A 23672-nucleotide genomic window follows, 5' to 3' on the forward strand; every position below is an offset into this window, starting at 1 on the left:
CACAAGAAGAACAGAATCCTCTCCCTCTGTACAATTCCTCTCTTTGCAACAATCAACTTGGAGCGTTAAGTTACAGGAGACAGGTCAAAAAATTGTATTACATCTTAAATGTAAAGCAACTGAAACTAATACCAGGATGTCAATAATTAATTCTGTTGTATATATTAAAAAAATAAATAAACTAGTATAATACTAAGTTACCTACTTCTTTCAGGCTCTAAAGTCCATGATGGGCCTCGGCTTGCTCTAGGACATTGTTCCATTCATTCCTGCCCAGCATTGTCATCCTCCGACACCAGTAATTTTTAGATTTGCTTATATGTCATCCAAGTGCCGAAGTCTTGATCTTCCCTTGCTTGTTCATCCCACTGGCAGCAAAATTTTTTATTGGGTTCCATGCAAAAGACATGGTTGACCCATTTCAGGTCGTTTATTTTAATGAATGTTATTATTTTGAGATCTTAATATAATCTGTGAAGTTCAAAATTATATCACCTATGCCACACTCCTGCTTCATTAGTAACCCATATATTATGCATCCACACTTCAAATACGACCAATCACTTCCTTTGTAGCAGTCTGTATTTCATTTCTGGCTTTATTCCAGTGATGTTTATATTATGCATACAGTTCTGGAGGATTCCTGTCACAATCTATTTTCCAAATTAACAGCTAAGTGTTAAGCTTTCCTTAGGTCCTTAAATTATGAGATGATGTACTTATTTTGCATTTCTTCTTTAACTTTGTGCAACTGAAATTCTCCCTCTTATTTTTGCTATGAAGAGGTAATGATTGGAGTCCATATTAGCACCTCCAGATCTACAGTAGTTCAATGCATTAGAGATATGTCTGGTATCTATTAATATATGATCAATTTAGTTCCTGGTATTGTCATCTCCTGACACCCAAGCCATTTTAAGAATATTCTCCTGCCGGAACCATGTGCTTGAATCTGTCTTTTTAAGGATGCTGCAGAATTCATCAGGTGGAGTCCACCGTTCTTACTCTTTCTGGAGGTTGTATTTACCAACGACTGGGGAGAATACCCACTCTTGCCCTCTCTTAACATTCATACATTCTATCACCATCTTTATGCTGTTTTTTTAAGACACTGTCGATAAGCTGGGTCCAAGTCCTCATAGAAAGTATCCTTGTAGTCAGCAAGGGCATGTGCATTTAAGAAACTGTAGTTAAGGAATTATAACATATTCTTGGACTTATTGCTCCACACTCTATCACTAGTTTCTCAATGATTTGATTGAACTGTAACTGTCACACCAATGTGTGTTTCCCGTTGTCGCCACTGTAGTACACTTCTGTTTCTGGAATGTACCCTGTCCAGTCTGTCTCATCTCTTGAAGGCCATGACATCCACCACATAGGTTTTCACTATTCCAATTAGGCTTCCAAGGACTCCAATTCTATACATAACACCTGTACATGCCAGGATCCAGTTCTTGTATTCTTTGTCACGTTGCCATATCTTTGCCTTAAGGTCTGGCTGATTACATTTCTTTCAGCTTTCATAAGACTTTTTTCCCGGGTATTTGTTATTAGCCCACAGCACAACATCCTATTCTTCAGAGGACATTTTTCCTTTTCTCGTCCGCCCAGACCCTGTTCTCCACTGGAGTTGGGCACCCAATCCTCCGCAGGGTTGCTTTGCTTCCAGGGGTTCACCATCTTGGAGGTGAGAGATGGATCTGAGCAGGAGAGGCTAAGTTACCTTGACTTGCTTAAAGTCATATTTTACACATTGCTCTCCCATTTGAACCCCAGTATAAAGTTACCCCTACCTCAAATAATCATTTCATCCTTCGTGAATTATTCTATCAAATAATAGCATTTCTGCTCATAGAATCTGCTGCAGATTTATTTTTAAAGTATCTTTCTTAATATTAAGAATGTTCTTCCTTATTAATTTATTATTTATTTTCATTCCCATATATTGTGGAGCCTGTGTATATAATTTCAGTTGGTGTGTGGGCAGCTTAAAATTATCTTTGTTTCTGATGTACGTAAGGCTAAAATGATTCTGCTCAAATAATTTTTGTTTGCTGTGTAACAAGATTATAATGCAGTAAATATACAGGAAGAGAACAGTTGGGATTTGCAGTTTCAGACATAATGGGAGGCAAGATTCTTTTTGCTGTGAGATAACACATATCTGACAGTTTTCTTCTGCAGCTTCAGTATTTGAGACATCATATTTGAACTTTCCCACAAAACTATACCATGTTGTTGTTGTTGTCTTCAGCCAGAAGACTGGTTTGATGCGGCTCTCCATGCTAATCTCTATTGTGCAAGGTGCTGCTTCTCCGAATAGCTGCAGCAATCTACATCTTTCTGCATCTACTTGCTGAATTCATCTCTTTGTTCCCATCTACTATTTTTACCACCCACACTTCCCTGGAATGCTAAACTGGTAATCTCTTTATGTCTCAGAATATGTCCTGCCAAACAATCCCTTCTTTTGGACACATTGTGCAGCAAATTCCTTGTCTCACAAATTCTATCAAGTATCTCCACATTAGTTATTTGATCAACCCATCTAATCTTCAGCATTCTTCTGTAGCATAACATTTCAAAAGTTTCTTTTCTTTTTATCAAAATTGTTTATTGTCCATTGTTCATTTCCACACGTGGCTACACTCCAGACAAACACCTTCAGAAAAGACTTCCTAACACTTAAAATCTATAATCGATGTTAACAAATTTCTTTTCTTTAGAAATGCTTTTCTTGCCAATTCCATTCTACATTTTATACCCTCTCTACTTCGGCCAACATAAGTTATTTTGCTACCCAAAAGGCAAAACTCAGCTATTACTTTAAGTGTCTCGTTTCTAATCTGATTCCCTCAGCATCACCTGTTTTAATTCGACTACATTCTAATATACTTGTTTTGCTTTTGTTGAAGTTCATCTTATATCCTCCTTTCAAACCACTGTCCATTCCGTTCAACTGCTCTTCCAAGTCCTCTGCTGTCTCTAACGGAATTACAATGTCATCTGCAAACCTCAAAGTTTTTATTTCTTCTCCCTGAACTTTAATTTCTATTCCAAATTTTTCTTTTGATTCCTTTGCTGCTTGTTCATTGTATAGATCGAATAACATCGGGATAGGCTACAAACCTGCCTCACTACCTTCTCAACCATTGTTTCCCTTTCGTGCCCCTCGACTCTTATAACTGCTGTCAGGTTTCTGTAAAAATTGTAAAGAGCCTTTTGCTCCCTGTATTTTACCCCTGGTTACCTTCAGAATTTGAAAGAGAGTATTCCAGTCAACATTGTCAAAAGCTTTCTCTTAAGTCTACAAATGCTACAAATGTAGGTTTGTCTTTCCTTAACCTATCTCCTAGTATAAGTTGTAGGTCACTATTGCCTTGTGTGTTCCTACATTTCTCCAGAATCCAAATTGATCTTCTCCAAGGTCTGCTTCTACCAGTTTTTCCATCGTTGTGTAGATACTGTACCATACCTAATGACACATTCAAAATAACTGATACGCTGTTGTTTGTGTACTCACATCAGTAGCCCTTGCTAGTATTTGAACTGCAAATACAAAATTACTAAATTTATTTGATACTAAGTCAATATACATATTCCAGCTTAAATTCTTGTTCATATTTAGTCCAAGGAATTTCATTACTACAACTTCTTCCATACTTTGATTTTTCTGCTTTATTTTAAGCTACATTCAATTTGGATGTTTGGTTTTGAATTATATCATATGGGTTCTTTCTATATTCAGTTTCCACCTATTTAAGTTTTCCAAGGTCAAGCGAAGGCACAGTAGCATTCGAATTCCCCCCCCCCCCCTCCCCCCTCAGCAGTTTCAATTAAAACTGAACTACAAACAGAACTGATGGGGAATATATATTTAAAAAGAAAGATGATGAAACTTACCAAACAAAAGCGCTGGCAGGTCGATAGACACACAAACAAACACAAACATACACCCAAAATTCTAGCTTTCGCAACCAATGGTTGCCTCGTCAGGAAAGAGGGAAGGAGAAGGAAAGACAAAAGGATATGGGTTTTAAGGGAGAGGGTAAGGAGTCATTCCAATCCCGGGAGCGGAAAGACTTACCTTAGGGGGAAAAAAGGACAGGTATACACTCGCACACACACACATATCCATCCACACATACACAGACACAATACTCAATAAAATACCTATTTCAGTTACATCCCAGTTCGCTACAGAGTTGCCTTTCTCTGGCACAAGAAATTTTTATACTTTCAGAATCCATTTACATGTAATATTCAATATGTTGCACATAATTCTAAGTGGAAAGGTTTCATTGAATATTTCAAGAACGCTACTTAAAAATTTTTCACAGTTATTACTATTTGAGATATAGCTGTCAAAAGTCTGTTCAATCTCTCTCAACTGATTACTAAATCTATCCGACTTTTTTTTCCATGGTGGTCCTTTTTGTATGACATTGCTGCATGAAATTTCTATGTTAAACTCCTTTGAGTTTTGTGAATAATGTAGAGTGGTTAGTGATTCCTAAATCTAAGCAAAATTTATATAAACATCTTGAAGCATTATCAATACAGGTTATCGGCTGTACATTTACACTTGAGCTTTCTGGGAAGTTTACTTTGACGCCAAAGTTTTTTTTTATCCTGTCAACTAATTAGCACATATCATTGCTACCCACTATAATGTTAACATTGAAATCAGCTACTATTACAATCTTTTTTCCTCTTTCTTTAATGAGATTTTTGAGCAGGCACTGAATTTTGACCAGAAAAGTTTCAATTGTTGCATTCTCTGGTATCTTGTAAATAGAAACTACTATGACATTTATGTCCCTTACCTCAACATAGTGGTTTTCAAAAATATGCTCTTTATTCAGATAATTAAAGTCATTTCTTATTTCATTTTTTAAATCAGAATGAAGCCTCAACACAATGAAAGCTGTTAGCTATTTCGAAACATTCAATTTTATTAACTATTTTAATATCATCATCTGTAAGTCAATGGGGAAAAAAATCCTTTGATACTTTTACTTTCAGAAAAAAAAACTTTTAATTCATCAACTTTACAACTTTTGTTTGAAAAGTCAGCACTTAGATCATCAATATTCCAATCCATAATGTAGATACTTCGTTTCCTATTTATGGTTTTGAGCATACTTTTTACTGGGGGGCTTTTTAATCTAACTGTTTCCATCGGTAAACACTGTATCATGCCCCACCCTTCCGTATAAGTTTCCCCTATTTAGAATTATACACATGTCAGCGAACACTTTAGTAAGCATCTTGGATCCTAACCTGTTTAAACATAAACTGTCTTCACCCAATTATTTATTGTGTAAGAACTTATTCAGATTCATAAACACAGCTTTTAAAATTGCAATAGTTTTTGTTTACATCACGGTTAATAATACACATGTATACTGATCCTGATGGATCTTCTGTAGACAATGCCACTCATTACCATTCTAGGTGTTCAGCACAGACTACTTGCAAATATTATAAAGTTTTTTGTTTCACTAACAATGTCCTCTTCAATGCTGCTTCTAATAGAATGCCTGCCTACGTATATTAAGATTCCTTTGTAATTCTTGCTACGATAGTCTGCTGAAAGTAATATGTTGTTGAACTGTTTGTTCACATGGTGTGCCGTAATTCCTAGCCGAATGCCTATGGTGGAATAGGGCACTACCACATTTTTGAGCAAGGAATCGCCTATAACTAGAGATTCATTTTCCCATTCTGGTTTTTTGTTACTGTTACGGTTCATTTTCTTTTAACTGTGCGTTATACTTGTCCACTTCATTTATTTTCAGATTTTGAGATGTGGCAGGAGGTAGAATCATATTCCATTTCTTATAAAGGCATCATCCTATTTATGTAGTTACAAATTCAGAAAAGACAGGAGTTAGGTACAAACAGTTTCAAGGGCAATTGGAGGTGCATTTGAGGCAATTTGTAGTGCAAACTTTTCATCTTGTACTACTCACTCCTTTCTGAGTTGCAGATACGCACAACAAAAAGACTGTCACAATATAGGCTTTAGGCCAACAAGGCCTTTGTCGAATACATATTTATGGAGACACACACACATTCTGTTCGCGTTTGCGTGTCGTGTGTGTGTTTTATTCTGACAAAGGCCTTGTTGGCCAAAAGCTTTTATTGTGACAGTCTTTTTGTTGTGCCTACCTGCGACTCAGCATCTCCACTATATGGTAAGTGGCAACTTTCATTTTCATAATATTGTTACATTCCATCCTGGATTTTCCATTGTTTGATTACTCATTTCTGGTGGATTTAACTATCTCTGGAAAAACCTACTAAATACATGTGATTCTATTTACCTTTTTACATCCAAGTGACTTCCAACCATTTGCATACTCCATTCCCAAATGGTTTCTGTCCAATCATCTGTTGCCTTTTCACATACCCTGCTATGGAACATCCTAGCTAAGTAATTGCAAGTAACAAAATCCTTCACTTAATTTTACATTCTTTCCTCTTGAGGAGTCTCAACTAAAAAAAGACTGACAGTGTTACATTTTTTGATGTTAGTGTCTGTAGTAATACTTTGTGTTATTAGTTCACAGTGGTCTTAAGATGAGCTTATATTTAAGCTATAGTTGTAATCAGTAAACTATTTTTGTTTAAGCATCACACAAATAGAAAATATTTCTTAAGTTAGTAATCTTTACTGTGCACATGCATAGAACTATGATAATCATTTTAAATTTATGTATTGATTTTTTAAATTCTAAATGCATGTTATGTTTCCATGAGGTAATAGTTTACACTGATTGAAATGTGAATTTATTTTCAGGATTTTGGACCTGATGACATTCCTTTACCAGAATTTGAATACACACTGCCACTGCTGAGTCGGTCAAAACGTTCTTCAACACAAAATTCATTTAAAGTAAAAAGTATTCTAGATCATACTACACTGAAGCAAATTATATCAACACTGAATTTCTCTGGTGAGCTTAATAATGTTTATTTATTCCATGTGATCTGATGGAACACAGTGTGTCGCAGATGTCGGAAAATATCAGTTAACATTGTTAAAATATATTAACATATAGTATCCTAATGATTATATTGCAAAGATTGGTTAAGTTTACTTCACTCCAATTGCTCAATGTTTTGAATTTAACCCAAACAGCAAGATTACTGTTCTAAGTATTCATTTATAGAGTAAAAACAGTGACACAACAAATATGACTTCATGGCTTCGCTAAATTTTATATTTTTTTCAATGGACTTAATACTAGTGGAAAAATTGTTGAACAGTTGGAGGCCCATGTGGAAAGCTCCTTTTTTACACAGTTGACTATTTGTACATAAAACATGCAGATTTGAGTTTTTCCTAGTGTGTTTACGTAATTCATTATTTTTTACGACTCTAGAGTCAGTTGGCACTATGTGGTTTCTGAAAAATTTTAGAGTCTCGAGAATGTATTGGCAAGGCAGAGTAAGGATTTCCAACTTTCTGAAGATGAGTTTGCAGGAGTCTCTGGGTTTGCTCCCAGAAATAATCCTCATTGCTCTCTTCTGTATTTTGAATGTGCTCAGGGCAGTTGGAGAATTTCCCCAGAATATCACACCATATTTTAGGTGGGCTTGTATGTAAGCACAGTATGTGCTGGTTAATGTTTTCAGGCTGGCACATGATTTCAGGACACTCAATGCATAACAGCCAGTACTAATTCTGGCATTTACCTATCCTGTATGTGTATTCCATTTCAGGTTATGTTGAATCCCAGACTAAGGAATTTGAAAACAGTGTCAGTATCTATTGGCTGGTTATTTACAGTGACAAGTGGCTGAGAGGAATTTGCATTTTGTGTTGTGAAAATTCATGGAAGCTGTCTTTTTGGTGTTGATAGTTAATCTGTTGATTTTAGCCCAGTTGCTGAGTTGTTCAGTGGCCAAGTTCACAGTTTTTTGCACAGCCTCTGTATTCTCCCCTTTGAGGAGTACAGTTGTGTCATCAGCAAATGTTATTGTTTTGTGTGCATCTACATTCAGGCTCAAGTCATTAATATACAGGAGGAAAAGTAGAGGTCCCAATACTGAGCCTATGGTACACCTTGCTTTACAGTTTTATTACTTGATAGGACTTCGGTTATTGAGTTGGTTTGTCTATCAGTGTATTTCATGCTGACACTCTGCATCTGACTGGTTAGGCATGAAGCAATCCAGTTGTTTGCAATTCCTCTGATACCATAGTGTTCTATTTTTTCCAGCAATATTTTGTGGTCAACAGTGTCAAAAGCCCTTGACAGATCCAGAAATATGCCTGATATGGGTTGCTTAGATCTAACAGATTATTTATGCAATCATATACTGCATTTTCAGTAGATTGGTTGCTTCTGAACCCATGTTGTTCTAAACGTAGCAATTCCCCCCCAAATGAAGTCCATCAGTTTTTGTACATTATTTTTTCAAAAACTTTAGAAAAGCAGGATGAGATTGAGATAGGCCTGTAGTTATTCATATCTTTATTATCACCTTTTTTGAACACAGGAATTACTTTAGAAAGTTTCAGAGCTTCAGGGAAAGTACCTGCCTGGAAAGAACAGTCACAAAGGTGAGTTAATGGTTCAGCAATTGTGTGTACACAATTTGACTACAGCTGCTGGGATACCATCAATTCCAGCTGAATATGAATTTTTTTAACTCTCTGAGGGCTTTTGCAACATCATTTTCAGTGACTTTGGTAATGAAAATTGACTCTGCACCTGTGTGATATTTTTGGTTTGCTGGTCGGTAGTTTGTGTTAGGATTATTTTTGACCAGTTTTTCAGCTTTGCTTGTAAAGAAATTGTTGAAAGAGTTCATTTTGTCAAGAAATATGTTGAATTTCATGTTGACGTCATTGGCTGCGTACATCTCTGTCCACTTTTCTTTACTGAGGAGGGCATTTAGCTTGTTCAAGTTATCTCGAGTGAAAAACCTTCGTTAAGTTTTAGGTGGAACTCTGTTTGAGGTATCTTTGCTAACATCGACCTTTAGAATGACAGCTCAGTGGTCGCTGAATCCTGCATTGTATACTTCTAGTGTTGGGTTAAGTTTATTTCTATTTGCAAAAATTTGACCTAGAGCTGTCTTGGATGTTGGTGTTATTCTAGTGGGCTCATTTACAAGGCCATGCAGATTATAAGTTTTTGCAATGTTAATCAATGTCTCCCTGTTTCTGTTGTGGGTGAGAAAGTCTATATTAAAGTCACCACATATAATCCCATCCTGTTTCCACTGACTTATTTCGGACAGAAACAAGTCCATTTGTAACAGAAAATCATTAATACTACTAGAGAGGGGACAGTAAATTGTAGCTACAATAGAATTAGATCTGTAAGCTTTATGGCTGCACATTCAAAGGTCTTGTCTGTTCCTATTTCCTTTAGGGTAGGAAATGGGCTATATTCAATGTGTTGTTTTATGAAGATGGCAACCCCACCATGTCCATCATTTGATCTGGAGTAGTGTTCGCACAATTTGAAATCTGGTAGTGAGATTAACTTAACTACATCAGTGCCGAGGCAGAGCTCCGCTAGGCATATTACTGAGATATCACTGAGTTAACTGGTCAGCAAAATGCTTAAGTCATCAGTTTTGTTGCTCAAGGATTGGACATTGTGATTACAGATTTTCAGGTCTGAGTGGGGTTTACCCAGGGGGCTTGAAGTCATATTTACTGTGACACTGACCTTTAGTTTAAATTGTGCTGTATTCCAGATATGTTGACTTCCAAGCAGTTGTGCTGGTTCTGTTGGTCATCCTTGGCAGCCGACTCATCTTCCAAGTGGTCCTGAAAACTATCCACATGCACATCACACTGCTGAGGCATCACATTGGCGTTTTGGAGTGCTGTCTCCTCGATAATGTTAAACATCACATTATTGATCCTTTCAGGTTCCTGACCTTTTTGAGGGGTCAGGGGGTTTGTGTTTCGTATCTGTGACTCCGTGACCCATTTGTCTAGTGTAGTTTGCACAGAATGGCCACTATTACTCTTTTTATTTCCCATCTTGTTTGTCTTGATCCAATTGCTTATAAGCATCTGTTTATGGTTTCTGACTTTTGGTTTCTTATTGTCTCCCGTAGTTGCAGGAAGGTCAGTCTATTGCAGATAATCTTGCCACATTTGTTTAGGTGGATAAGTGGTTTCTGGCTAGTCTCTCTATTTCAAAGTTCACAGCAATTTTTATATATACATGTTTTGCTAAATTCAGTGCTTGTATCAGGTGGAGTTTTGCAGTATTAATTTTACTATTTAAATTATGAGCATCATATCTCCTGGGTATAGGATGGATAATGATATTCATTTTGTGATTAGGGCGAGTATTGGTTCCAATGGTTCTACCACATATTTCATCATTAGATCAAGAGGTTTGCCTGTGTCATTAGAAACCCCCATTACAATCAAGGTATCATGTATACTGAAGCTTCTTGTCAAATTTTCTGCGTTTTTTTACCACCTCTTTAAGTGGAGTGCGAGGTTTTACTATGCTTTTTACCTGGTATGATGGTCCTCGTTTGTCTTGCAGTATTTGAGCACAGTATCTTCCACGACTGCCACTTAATATTAGTACTTTCATTTTTCTCCAGATTTTCTTGCTATGTATCATTCTGGAATTTCTTTCGTTTTTGTCCTGCACATACATTGGTGCTTGAGAAATTATGTTCACTGGAGGATTACTCATACACTTTGTGGCGGATTGTTCACTTTGGGTTAATTTTTGCATAAGATCTTGTGCAACATTAAGACTGTAAATTGACCTTGCTAGCATCTTGCACCAGGTGGTTATCAGAAGTTACAATTCTAAAATCACTTTCTGGATCCATTTCACATAGGCCTACCCTCACATTAGCTTTGTTTAAGTGTAAGTGAGTGTGTGTGTGTGTGTGTGTGTGTGTGTGTGTGTGTGTGCGTGTGCGTGTGTTTGAAATACCCCAGAAAGACGACACTGTCCTAAAGCTCATTCTTGTTTACGTGGCTGTTGAATTCTCATTCTAATTTTTTGGTATGTTCATACCTTCACTCCCATCATTATATCGTTACCCAAACCTCTCATAGTTTAGAACAGCATAGAAGTGAAATCAGAAGTAATAGTGGACTACAAATCAAGATTCAAATTCAAATTCAAGAGCAATGGCAGTAGGCTACCAGTTTGAAAAATGAGAGCGAAAATTAAGTGAGAAAACAACTGTAGATAAAAAGCAGAAAAAGAAGATACCTGAACAAAAAGACACCGACAACATAGAAGGGCAATTCAGAACGTAAATAAAATGGAGAGGAAGCAAGCTCTGAAAAAGAATGTGTGAGGAAAGGAAAAAAGAAACTAAAGTCAAAAGACGATTATACAAACATGTGAGGGAAGCAAGTAATTTTTGTTAATGCGGCAATTAATTACTATTAGTTTTCTTCCTCCCATGACCACTGGCCATGTGTTACAATACAAAAAATAATCAGGTTTCAAGTGCTTTCCTGATGTTCTGCTGCTATGCACATGGAAGGAGGGATGAAACATATCTTGGTGAAACGTTGACATGAAACATGGCAATATTGATATCAAACAACTAATTCACTGTACAATACAAGAAGTATTCCAAAGTAAATTAACAGATGACATCAGTCTAATGCATTTACAGTAAACATGTAGCAGTTTTATTCTAAATATTCACAAATAAATGATATATGTATTTTCAAATGCTGTTAGGAGAGCTGACAAGTGCGAAATTTCTTCTTAACCCTTCACGACAGTCGTATGGTCCCTGGGACTACACTGTTTTTCACATCCCTGCTTCTTGGAATGCTATTGATCTTTGAGAGGTGGGCTGGCTGCTCACTACCTTCCATATTCTGTCTACTGCTTGTTGTCACAGTAGTCATTGTAGGAAGTGTTCCATTTGCTTTCATTTTGTTGAAATGGCGTCTCCACATATAGGGACCACATGACTGTGTTAAGTGTTAGTCAGTGACAGACGGAATATTTTTCTTGTTCTTTTTCTTTTTTTTTTCCTTCCCCATGTCTGTTGATGACAATAACTCTGGAATTATATCAGGTAATCTTGTTCCATTGTACATGAGAACAGATGATCCATATTTTGAAGAAAAGTTTTCACGAATTATCAATGAAGTGAGGAGCAACATATCTGGCTTCAATTTTTCTGACGTGGAGGATGGTGATTCACGATTTGAGATCCAGTGAAAATGGCGAGGAAAAGGCTGAAGGACCAGAAAACGAAGAAGGTGAGGAACATGCTAGACACAACCTCAGAAGCCAATCACAGGTTGAACCACTCACCACTTGGAGCTATATTTAAAAAAAAAAAAAAAAAAAAAAAAAAAAAAAAAAAAAAAAAAAAAAAAAAAAAAAAAAAAAAAGAGTGATTTTTTTTTTCGGGGGGGGGGGGGGGGGGGGGGAGGAGGAGGAGGAGGGGGGGGTGAAATAATCATGGAAAGAGCAGAAGTCAGACCTCGTACAATGTGTGAAATGATGAAGAGTTTTATCGGCCTTCTAATCTATACTGCTGTATTCAAATTGAATAACAAAGATATATGGCCTCGCTTCTGCACTGATGGGATTGGCCATGATATTTTCAATGTCACCAGCAAGATTTGCAGTAATTCTCAACCGCCTGGGATTTGACAACCCTGATGATAGGGAGTTACCTGAGGTTTCTGACCCAGTAGCTGCTACAACAAACATTCTACATAAATTCAAAGAAAATTCACAGCGATCCTATACTCTTAGGGCTAATGCTACAGATGATGAAATGCCAATCAGCTTTAGAGGAAGCTGTGAGTTCAAAATATATTGTGCCATTACTCCATCCAAACTGACAAAGTATGGCCTGAAGCTTCAATGACTCGCTGATTCCAGGAGTAATTATGTCTTCAACACCCATCTCTACTGTGGAAAAGATACTGACGGAGCAGGGCTTTCCCCAGAAAAGAAATACGCCATTCCCACTCAGGCTCTCTTCAGAATGGGCAAGCCAATTGCACACAGTAACCGAAACACTACCATTGCCAACTGGTATTTGTCAATTGAACCTGCAGATATGCTGCGAAAAATGGTTTGACCATAGTGGAAACAATGCGAGTGAACTGAAAGGGAATTCCAGGATCTTTCTTGCCTTCCTATGGACGTGAAGTTGGAACAACACTGTGTGCATTTACCAAACACATCCTGCTGATTTACCATGTGCCTAAGAAAGGAAGAGCAGTAATTCTTATATCGTCAATGAAGATGTAGAAAGTGAAAAACCTGTAATTATAGCCCACTATAATAATGCAAAGGGTGGTGTTCATACTGCAGATGAAAAGAGTTCTAAATGTTGTTCAAGCCACTGTACACAACACTAGCTCATGGCTGTGTTTTTCAGTATTCTTGATACGGATGTTATCAATGCATATATTGTTCATCAGTCAGGATGAACTTCATGGAAGCTCTGGCAAAAGAACTGATCGAACCTTCATTACACAAAAGAATAATGAAAAAACACTTCCTATGAGAATTGAGATTTTCTATCAGTCGAGTTCTAGGAGCTGAGGTACATCTCCATGAAGACTTGGAAAATGAGGACAAACTACCTTGGGATGGAAAGAAGACATGTCACATATTTCCACCAAAAAAGAAGAGGAACACAAGCCACTTTTAGTGCAACTGTAAGGTCCCAATTTGTTTGGAATGCTCAAGTAACGTGTGCCGCAAGTGACACGAAACGTGGCTACTTTCAGTAATGCAGACCTTTTCTGTGTATTTTATTGTCAAGAATATTCACTAATTTTAACATTACCTGTTCAACATTAATCTGCAACAATCAAGTTTCAAGTAAGGAACTACACTTAAATATTTCAATTTGTGTCCATCACTGTAAATTTCAATGAGAATTTCGAGTACAATATAAATATGTCTTTCCCACAGCATCAAAATGATATTTTGTACATTTATTACTATTTATGTGTGATTAAAGAATAAATGTGTAGTACTAAATGCAAAAAGTAGTGCTAGATGGTGGTTTTTACATATTTTTCCCACCTCTTGAATGCGGTCCATGGGACCGCATGACTGTAGTCGGGCGAGGAGTACTCACAAGGTGATTAAGGATTAATACATCTGGAAATAAAGCAGTGAACCAATGAACCACACCAAGGAACCCAGTTAATATGATAGCACTAATATGCATCATTATTCACTCCTAACAGGCAACATACCCTTGTTGTTGAGGACTTTTACAGAACCCTGAAAACAAACTTGACCAGTGTCGCACGAGAGCTTTAATTCACTGGCATATGATAGTATCAGAATTGTGTGTGTATTTGTGGCACTTTTTGTGCATTACTATAAGGAAAAAATTCAACAGCAACTTACACGAAGAATGAAGGCAATGCACCTGAATCTTTATAATCTTTTAAGCAATACAAATGTTTACAGATGTCTCTAAAAACAGTTTTCTTTTTTCCTCACATTATTACCCTTGCTTCACTACTGTTCCTCTATGACATCTAGTTTTACCATCCTTTTCATCTGCAATTTACCATCTATCTTTTTCTGTTTCAATGCTAATATGTTTGCTGTCATTCTTAACAAGAGTTCCAATGTTGTCGTCTCTTTTTTTTTTAAATAGATAAAATTATTTTTCAATTTTTCAGTGTCCAAACAGTACCTGAACTTACAGGTACATGTGCATTATTCCCATAGTTATTAAACAATTTCATGCAAGCCTTCCATATATGTTATATATTTTATTTGTATTGTGTTGTGCAAGTATGTCCCACAGGGAAAAAAAATATCTTTACAATGTTTTGATGTTTTGCAGGTACCGCAGATGCTAGTATGTCAGCAGGAACCAAAGCCAAAGAGAATTTTCCTATTGATTTCAACAATCCTATCCACATCACAATCAGAAATGAAGGAGATGGTGAAATTATGAATGATGTGATATATAAATGACTATAACTGTCAGAGGCACAACAAATGTGCGACAAAGTACTGCAGTATTTCTGTCATGTGCAATAAGCAATGTATATTAATTTGTTCACATTGAACAATGACACTTAATATAACACTGGGAAGACAGTGCACTACTTGTCACTGAGCAGTGTAAACATTTTATAAGAAGTGTGTTTCACTTGAGAACCCAAAATAATTCCAGTAATGCAGTGATCCTGAACTATACAGATTGAGAGCGGCCTTGGATAGAAGTATGAAAATATCATTGTGCCATTTAGCACTTCAGACTGATGGGTCAGTAGTTTCTATCACTAATACCTTTTGATAATGTTATAGGAGCACTGACAGTGGGTTACTCGTTATTACTCTGGGGGGATGCAGTATATTATTCACACACTTACCAGAGGTTACGGTTTGGTGGAAAAAGATCTGTCCAGTAATGCATTTTGCATTAACTGCACACCACACTCTTGTTGTCACATCACACAGACACTTTATATAACTAATAAGGAATTTTAGAACAATATTTATTATTCTGCAAGTTCATATACCCAATAAATACAGTCATGATACATCAGAAAAAAAAAGAGTTACAGGATGAACCTATCCACCATACACAACTGCAATAACCAGTTCCAGGACTGGTATCACGCAACAGTATCCGAATTACAAAAGTGTTGAGGCTTTTGTGGCCACTTGTCGACATATCGCCTCTCGACTTCTGTCTTAGGTCCTTCGGCCAACATTTGTTTGAACTCAAGACAGAAGCCAACAGGTTATTATCTCAATTAGTAAGCTGATGCACTATCATTACTTCATGAAATTTTTGGTCTGCGTCTGTACACAGCTCTGTGAGGAAGAGCTACTGGCACTCCACTCTGGATTGCAAAATGGTGCTCGACTGTATAGTGCTTGGGTTGATCAGGAAACATCTTTTCTTTACAAAGGAAGAAATGTTTCCTAAATGTTTGAATGAAATCAACACATCATCTTGAAAATATAAATCATTTGTAAAAAAAAAAAAAAAAAAAAAAAAAAAAAAAAAAAAAATTTATGAAAATAAAAATATCATAAGGTGTGAAAGAATGAATTTTTTCTTCTATCAAGAGGAAGAAAGGTAAGTTGAAGGGAACCACAACACATATTTTCAATCTCATTTTATAGTATATGTGAGATTTTACTTTTTGTACTCTTCGTACCTGGGATAGGGAAAATTTATTATAAGTGAAGTATGAATCATAAAAATAAAATGTTTATTATTTTATTTACTCTAAAATAGTAAATTCTGTGAGAACATACAAAGCATTTTTTACAAAATATTCAAATCGGGGCACCATTACATTAACATACACTTAAGATGATGAGCATATATTGTAAATTCTACAAGATCAACTTTGCTCTATAGAAAATACTTCCACACTCTTATAAATCATCATGAATAAAAGCATCTTACAATTTATTGCGTTTCTTTGAGTAATTTTTTTGATGTAGAATGTTACTTCTACAATGACAATTAAATTGATTTAATTATATTACTGAAACACAAAAATGTTTCTTGGACACCTAATCACGGTTGACATATTTTACACTATCAACACACAGCACTGAAACATTTTACTAGTTACTTGCGGCCAGGAAGACTCACCCTCCTTACAGGAAATTACTTTCAAACATCTGGCAAATGTTCATTAACATGTGATAAAACTTCTGATAACTTTTCTTGGTTGCAGAGAATGTAGACCCACAACAGTCGTCTATGCTTCATAAAATAATTTTTTGATAAAGTGTTCTGAAATGGAAAGTTTCCATAATAAGTGCTGCTCACACAACTAAAATCATTCAAGAACAAAAATAATAGTGAAATATAACTTGAACTTAAATATTTTGAACACTGCTTGATGTCAGATGTAGGGGAGCAAGCAGAGTAGATACCAATGCCCAATGCAAATGTTCAGTGACTACAGCCCTCTAGACTAGAAAGTTTTACAGGTCATGCATAGATAGATTGCCTGTTATACAACACTAGTGACCTGAGGGCCCTACTGATTCATCATGACACTATGAAGTGATTATGTTGGTCTTAGGATCTAAGACTTAGAAGCAGTCAGACATGGGCTGAGATTATTGTGAAGATGGTATAGGTTACCACTGTTCACATATTGGCAGTGATAGAATTGTTACGCCCATGCAAGATCTGGATGGTCTGTAATACAACCCATGTAAAAGAATATCAGGAACTAGTGGACTAAGGGATCTAAAAGCAAGGGCTTTAGGATATGGGGCATGCCCACCCGCCACTGTGACTGTAGCTTTTTATATGAATTTTATGTAAACAAATAAGAACTTGAACCTTAGAAATGTAAATACTTCCATTGCATTTCATTTAAAGACAATCAAATGGGCCTTTATTCTAAATAATGGAATTAATTACAGTATTACAGATATTGACAGAATAGCAAGATAAATCACAGAATTCGTTCATCGGCCCACATGCTTACATTCAGAGGAGGAAATGCAAAATGTCTATAAAGAGTTACAGATAATAATAAAAAAAAAATTGCACTACTAGATGATAAGGGACTACAATGTCAATGTCAAAGCCAAAGTATTCCCATACTGAGGGAGTGAATGTAGGGAACCAGACTCAGGACACTTGCATCACCATTCTAGGCAAGCTCCTAGTGGAGAAGATTTGCCACTATCTTCCTCTGACCTATTATGATGTATCAAGTGTGCATCTGTGTCATGTGGATGATTGTGTTATGTGCTTTCCCAGTGCTGTGTTGGGTTTGTATTGTTATGGATGGAGGGAAAGGAGAGGGTGAAATTCAGTGCTGGCACATAGCCTATTCCTCTAGAGTAGCACTAAGGTGACTGCTGTAACTTTCCCATCAACTGGACAGATCATTGTCAACACAGGCCAAGTCCTCACTTCCTGAGATACTGCAGAAAGGTTTGGAATTCAATCTAAGACAATGAAGAAAAGACTTTTAATCAGGAATGTTACGCTACCACCTCTCATGTCCTGATAAGCCAAATACTGGCACTGAAAATTTCCAGTCACCAAATTCAAACTAGTGTACCACCATGCCAAGCAACACCACACAGATATGCTTTAATAATCTTGGCTATGAAGGTAGATTCATTGTACAAACAGAATGAAAACTAGGGAATAACTCTGTGGGTATTGTAACTGAAATAACAAGAGGCCACAAATTAGTAGAACTTGTCGAGAACAACAAGTTTGTCCATAACACGTACTTCCATTACAAGACAAGTAAAATATGGACTTGGCAAGGAGCAACTCGAACTAAAACTGAAACTAACTGTATTTTCCCGACATTAGAAGTATTAGATAGGTTGTAATAGTCTTCAACAAGTTTGAAACTGCAAGTGATCGTAAACTAATAAGAGCAAGAATAAACAACTCCGTTACAATATAAGATTACATCAGTTTTCATCACTCAGAGAACACAATCAAGTAGGAATAAATAATACCAATTAAAAAATAAAAGGCAACAACTAAAGTATTATTTCTGGTTAACGAGTAGCAACAGTGTATTGCTTCGAAGTATTAGATTCATATTCTATTAAAGAATTTTTTCAGTATTTACTTCCAGTAACAGAAACAGATGAGAGGTCTAAGTCCTGAATAATGAAGACTGGTAACTTACAATGAAGTGGAGAAAAACCTAGTGTGAGGTAAAATTTACAGCCTCCAAAGTACATGAACTGCAATGACAGTCAAAGCCTAGCAATATCGATTGTGAATTTTACAAACAGTATTTCCAAAAATGTTAACATTATCACTTTTGAATATCATAGACATGTACTAATAAATGATGTGTTATTTATAGACACACAAAAAAGTAATGTTAACTTTAAGTAGGTTTGGAAAATACTTTTAGTTATTTTTCTACACAACCACTGTTGTTGTCCATGCAATTACTAAGTCCAAATAAGCAATCCATCTTCTCCATCACCATGCCCTGAACACCGTTACCACCTACTAAGGAATTTTCACCTAGAATTTTTCTTCAACTTCGGAATTAAGTTGATGTCAGATTGTGACTGTTTTGATCATTGAGTCAAGGCACTCCATCCAATGACCTGCATTACTTCTTTTGTACACAAGTTTGTGGACAAGTCTTGTCATGTAGCACAAAAAATTTTTTGGAACAGTATTCCTCACCATTCGTTTGGAGGAAGTTAACATGGAATTTATATGGGGCTCAAAGTCCACATCTCTGGTACTGACAGTCTGACCTCAAGGTAAAAATTCAACATAGAGACATGCCTTTCAGCCCAAAAAAATTGGTGCTACAATTCTGAAGTGTACTCATTAATAATAAGACTGGTTTGTGTAACTTAAGAAAACACAAAGATATATTAACTTATATCATTACTATCCAGTTAAAATATAATACATACTCTCTTAAATGACACATTATAAAGTACATATACCATATACATTACAAGCAGTGAGTATTACTGCTACCATGTGTAAGGAACTATGTCCTACATGGAGACAGATGAGCTCCATTTCATCTGTCATCTAAGCCAACAATGAGTAACACCACAGTCAGGTCATTAGTTTCACAGCCCACAGCTGGTTACTTCTCACTTCCCTTCATACTTTCTCTCATCGAAGCCTGCCTTTCTAAATTAACAGTGAGACAGAAGTTTGCAGCGAACGGCACACCACAGAACTCTTTTGTGCCCTTGCACCTTGATTTTCTATAAGCTTGCTTTTTTTCCCTAATTAGTGTGTGCTCTGGTGTCCACCAGAATGTTACCGTATTTGTATGTTGTATACGAACAAAGGTTTCTTGTATGCTATGATTGTCCTTCCCCCATGCTAGACAGAATTTCTGACGAGCACTAGGGCAAAGACAGCAGAACAGACATTTTCACCTCAATCACATGTTATGTGCTTTCACAATTGCTTATGACTCTGCACTGGAAACAGTTACGTTGCGTATGGTCTTGGGAGGAGAGGAGAGTTGTCAAATTGCTAGGGTGTAACAGTCATCTAAATTTTGGCATAAAACTTGTGAACTGACAAAGCTGAGGTTGCAGGTATGCTGTTATCATGGTAAGGCAGTATAAGCTATCTTATGACAGCTGTCGTATGTTTTCATGAATTTTCTCAGGAAATCTTCCTAAAAATGTTTTCATAAAATGACTAGTCTATCTTTAAGAAAAAAGATGAAATGCAAAATTCTGCTGAGATCAGGGGGGGGGGGGGGGGGGGACAAAGACTCAATGAAACTGAATTGAGGCCTTTTACATCTTTTGCCAGCCCTAGAACGATTTTTCTTCCCTTGTCTTAATGTTGCATGCATAAACTTAACCCTAGGACGCCCAAGCCTTTTTTTCTAACTTGGATGCCTAAGGGGTGGGTTCGGCGAGCCCACAGGTATTAAATAAGTTTACTGACGAAATATTACAACTTTCAAAATTGGTTATGTATTTTAACTAAGGCATCGGTTTATAAATGTTGTTAATTGTTATAAATATTGGATTGAGTGAATAAAAAATTGACACATTACAATACAAAATACAGATGTGTTCATATACAATAGACTACTCTGAACCCTCAGCTTCAAGACAAGAGACTCACTTCACAATTTTTTCTGAATGTGTGTTACACACATGTTTATGACACTCCACAATACTGTTTTGGTTTACTTAGATTGTTATACTTCTGCTTCTTTGTTTTAGCTTCTCTTACACAAATATGGCACTGTCCTTTCCCTGCAGGAGGCTGATGTGCTTATGTTGCCACTTCTTTGATTTTCTTTTGTAGAACAGTCTCCAATGATTGAACAATTTGGTTAGATAACCCTCTTGCATTGGCACTTCTTTCTTCTACCTGCAATATCACTAGTTCCATCCCAGCTTGCAGAAGATAAAGTTTCCGTTTGTTGTGTTTCTTTTCATTCCATCTTGGATGTTGCTGGATGAATATGGTGGTTGCATGGATAGCACAAATGTCGATGAGAGAGTAAAATACAGATAGAGGCCTTCTCTTTGTTCCCCTCTTGCAGGTGTACATACGCGCCATTTGATCAATGGTATCAATTCCACCTTTAGTGGAATTATAAAATGCTTTTATCAAGGTTTTATTCTTCTCTCCTCCAACAGTGCCTTTGTCTTGGTGCATTGTTGACAACATCAGTAAGTTTTTCCTTGGTTTCGTTTTTGCTATGTAGGACACCAAAGTTACTGGAGGCCTACCTGTTGATGGGTCTGTGAACAAGAACACTGATGAATATAGCTCTCGATTTGACGTGTTTTCTTCATTATGTCTAGAATATGCTTCCTGTTTGACTGGAGAGTTCCTACTGTAGTAACTTTGTAGTCTTGGTATAACTCTTCCACCAAATCCACCTATGTGTAGTATCGGTCTGTAGTAATATTTCGACCAGTGTTTTTCACAGGTGCTACCAGATGTTTGACGACAGCTGCTGAACCCCGTACTTCTTTCGACAAATTCTGAACATTACCTGCATAGGGCTCCATATTACAGATGAATCTGTCAACTGCATCAGACATCATGCGTATAAGGATGCCATACTTGCCCAGTTTATCCTTCATAAATACTTTGAAGGGGCAGTGCCCTCTAAACAAGCAATGATGAGGTGGACCCCTGGTTTATTCAGTAGTGGAAACCTATCATTCACATCACGGATTGCTGTGAACTTGTCTGCTTCCCTTCTTAGCTGGTGGGTACTTTTGTCATCAAACCTTATGATTGCAATAAGTTCCTTGAAATGTTCTCTTGCCATAATACCCTTGTAAAGTGGCCCACCCATTAGGTCTGACCAAAGATCGAGTGCACTGACCAAATTGTCCTTATTTGCCCCCATAAGTATCAGGATTCCTATAAAGGCATATAATTCTCTCTCATTAGTCAAAGTAACATTTCGCTTAACTGCCTCTTCATTTGAATGTTTTACTATAACGTCCATGATGTCAGGCGTAAGAAGTAACTTCAAGGCTTCTCCAGGTGAATGGCAAACACCAGCTGGAGTTACTCCTGCCTGCTCTATTACTATATTAGCAATAGACCTCTGAGGAATTCTAGGCTGTGCGGTTACGTATCTTCTTCCAGACTTGGCCACAATAACATCCTGATGGTCACTGCCTGAAACTGCGCTATCTTCATCTTCTCTAACATTCACATCACTTTCCAGATCTGAATCATACTCCATAACACCATCGTCATATTCACTTTCACTCCCCGAGTCAGAATCTTCATCTAAAATTTCATTCAGAACTCTTTCTAAAGACGAGTCACGTATTCTTTTAGTCATTTATAAGTCTGGGTGTGAACAGTAGGGAACTGCACTAACTCACTGCACGTTTATAAGATAAATAAAAGCTGACTGACTTCAACAATCACTTCCTCTGAAAGCAAACCGATTGTTGTGAATATCAAGAATACCAACCGACAAGAAACTAACTTGCATTGTTGTAGAGATGAGAAATACGAAATCCTACTAAGGGAAATTTTCTATAGCACGGAAGCGTAAGGGGGATAAAAAAATTGTGGGTTCAACGAACCCCCTCCTTAGGTGTCCTAGGGTTAACAGTCACCTCCTTTAGTGATCCTGTGGATGAAAGTTTCGTTAATTGTTAGCTTGTTATCAAGAAGTTCCTTGCATACATACACTGAGTTTTCCTTCTGCTCTTCTCTGTCTAATGAGGAACAAGCTTTGCTACTATTCGGCTTACATACACTCCCCCCCCCCCCCCCCAAATACAAATGCTTTGATACAAAAAGAAGGGAGATTTTGGGCACCACCAGTTAAAGTTGAAGACTTTAAATTTTAGGTTACACTTGACCTTAATTTGCATATGTACTCAGCATGCTACTGTACAGTAGATGGTGGATGGTACATAGTACCAATAGTATCAAGTTCTGTCCTATTTCATTTGTCTTTGAGTGACAAATTTACAGTTTTAACATAAATTCGGTAAGCTATAGCCCGGCAATTCCTCTGTTACCATCACCTATCAGCATTTCTTACCATGTCGCTTCATTGTGCGATAGCCTAAAGTACATGAGAGATTCTCACAGGAACACACTTTGAATTGCTGTCACCGGAATGTAATATTAATAGACTTTAATAGCAATGACACATAGTTTCCAATTAGATGCTCTTCACACTTTGACCATTGTTAACACGAAACACAAGCCTGCGAGAACTTCAGGGCAAAATACTACTTTGAATTTAACTTTTAGCAAAAAGGAACTGAAGCTTGAAAATTCATTGCTGACCTACAAAACAATTGTGTTGAAATCTGGATCTACTGCTTTTCTGCAAATGATGAATTCACAGCTATGTGACAAATTCTCCTGCATATTTACACTCCATTGCAAACACAATTGTACAAAGAGAAACAAATCTTGACGATGGGAAACCAAGGACAATACTGAACAGTAATGGGTCAGCGAGCACACCACTGGTAGGCACGATCAAGCAAGAAATGTAACAATTCAATAACCTTCCTCACACAACTTCACAACTAACTGTTTCTGAAGCAGAATCTCAGAGTGATTTGCAACAAACTGGACCTGTACATTTCTTTCCATCAATGAAAGAAAGTTTTCCCATAAGTTTCTCAGAATTCTTCTGAGTCTTCCTGAATCACTCTGATTTGTTCATTAAATTCAATTTCCCCAAGAGTTCCCAATTTTCCAGACATATC

The 23672-nt window shown here is 36.9% G+C and overlaps 2 protein-coding genes across 7 annotated transcripts in view; one reads left to right on the top strand and one right to left on the bottom strand.

Annotated features, from left to right (window-relative positions):
• The window catches only part of LOC124789518 (A disintegrin and metalloproteinase with thrombospondin motifs adt-1-like), a 148198-nt gene extending 132246 nt beyond the window's left edge, over window positions 1-15952 (top strand). Inside the window, exons 15-16 of the mRNA XM_047256907.1 lie at window positions 6809-6965; window positions 14821-15952. Coding sequence (XP_047112863.1) covers window positions 6809-6965; window positions 14821-14954 — 291 coding nt within the window. The 3' untranslated portion in view covers window positions 14955-15952. The remainder of the gene's footprint in view (window positions 1-6808; window positions 6966-14820) is intronic.
• A 295-nt stretch (window positions 15953-16247) lies between these two features.
• The window catches only part of LOC124787664, a 124902-nt gene continuing 117477 nt past the window's right edge, over window positions 16248-23672 (bottom strand). For all 6 annotated transcript variants that reach the window (XM_047254471.1, XM_047254472.1, XM_047254474.1 and 3 more), the window contains one exon: window positions 16248-16743. In XM_047254471.1, coding sequence (XP_047110427.1) covers window positions 16621-16743 — 123 coding nt within the window. In that variant the 3' untranslated portion in view covers window positions 16248-16620. The remainder of the gene's footprint in view (window positions 16744-23672) is intronic.

Source organism: Schistocerca piceifrons, chromosome 3 (assembly GCF_021461385.2).
Source record: "Schistocerca piceifrons isolate TAMUIC-IGC-003096 chromosome 3, iqSchPice1.1, whole genome shotgun sequence".
In the NCBI taxonomy this organism is placed as follows: Eukaryota; Metazoa; Arthropoda; class Insecta; order Orthoptera; family Acrididae; genus Schistocerca; species Schistocerca piceifrons.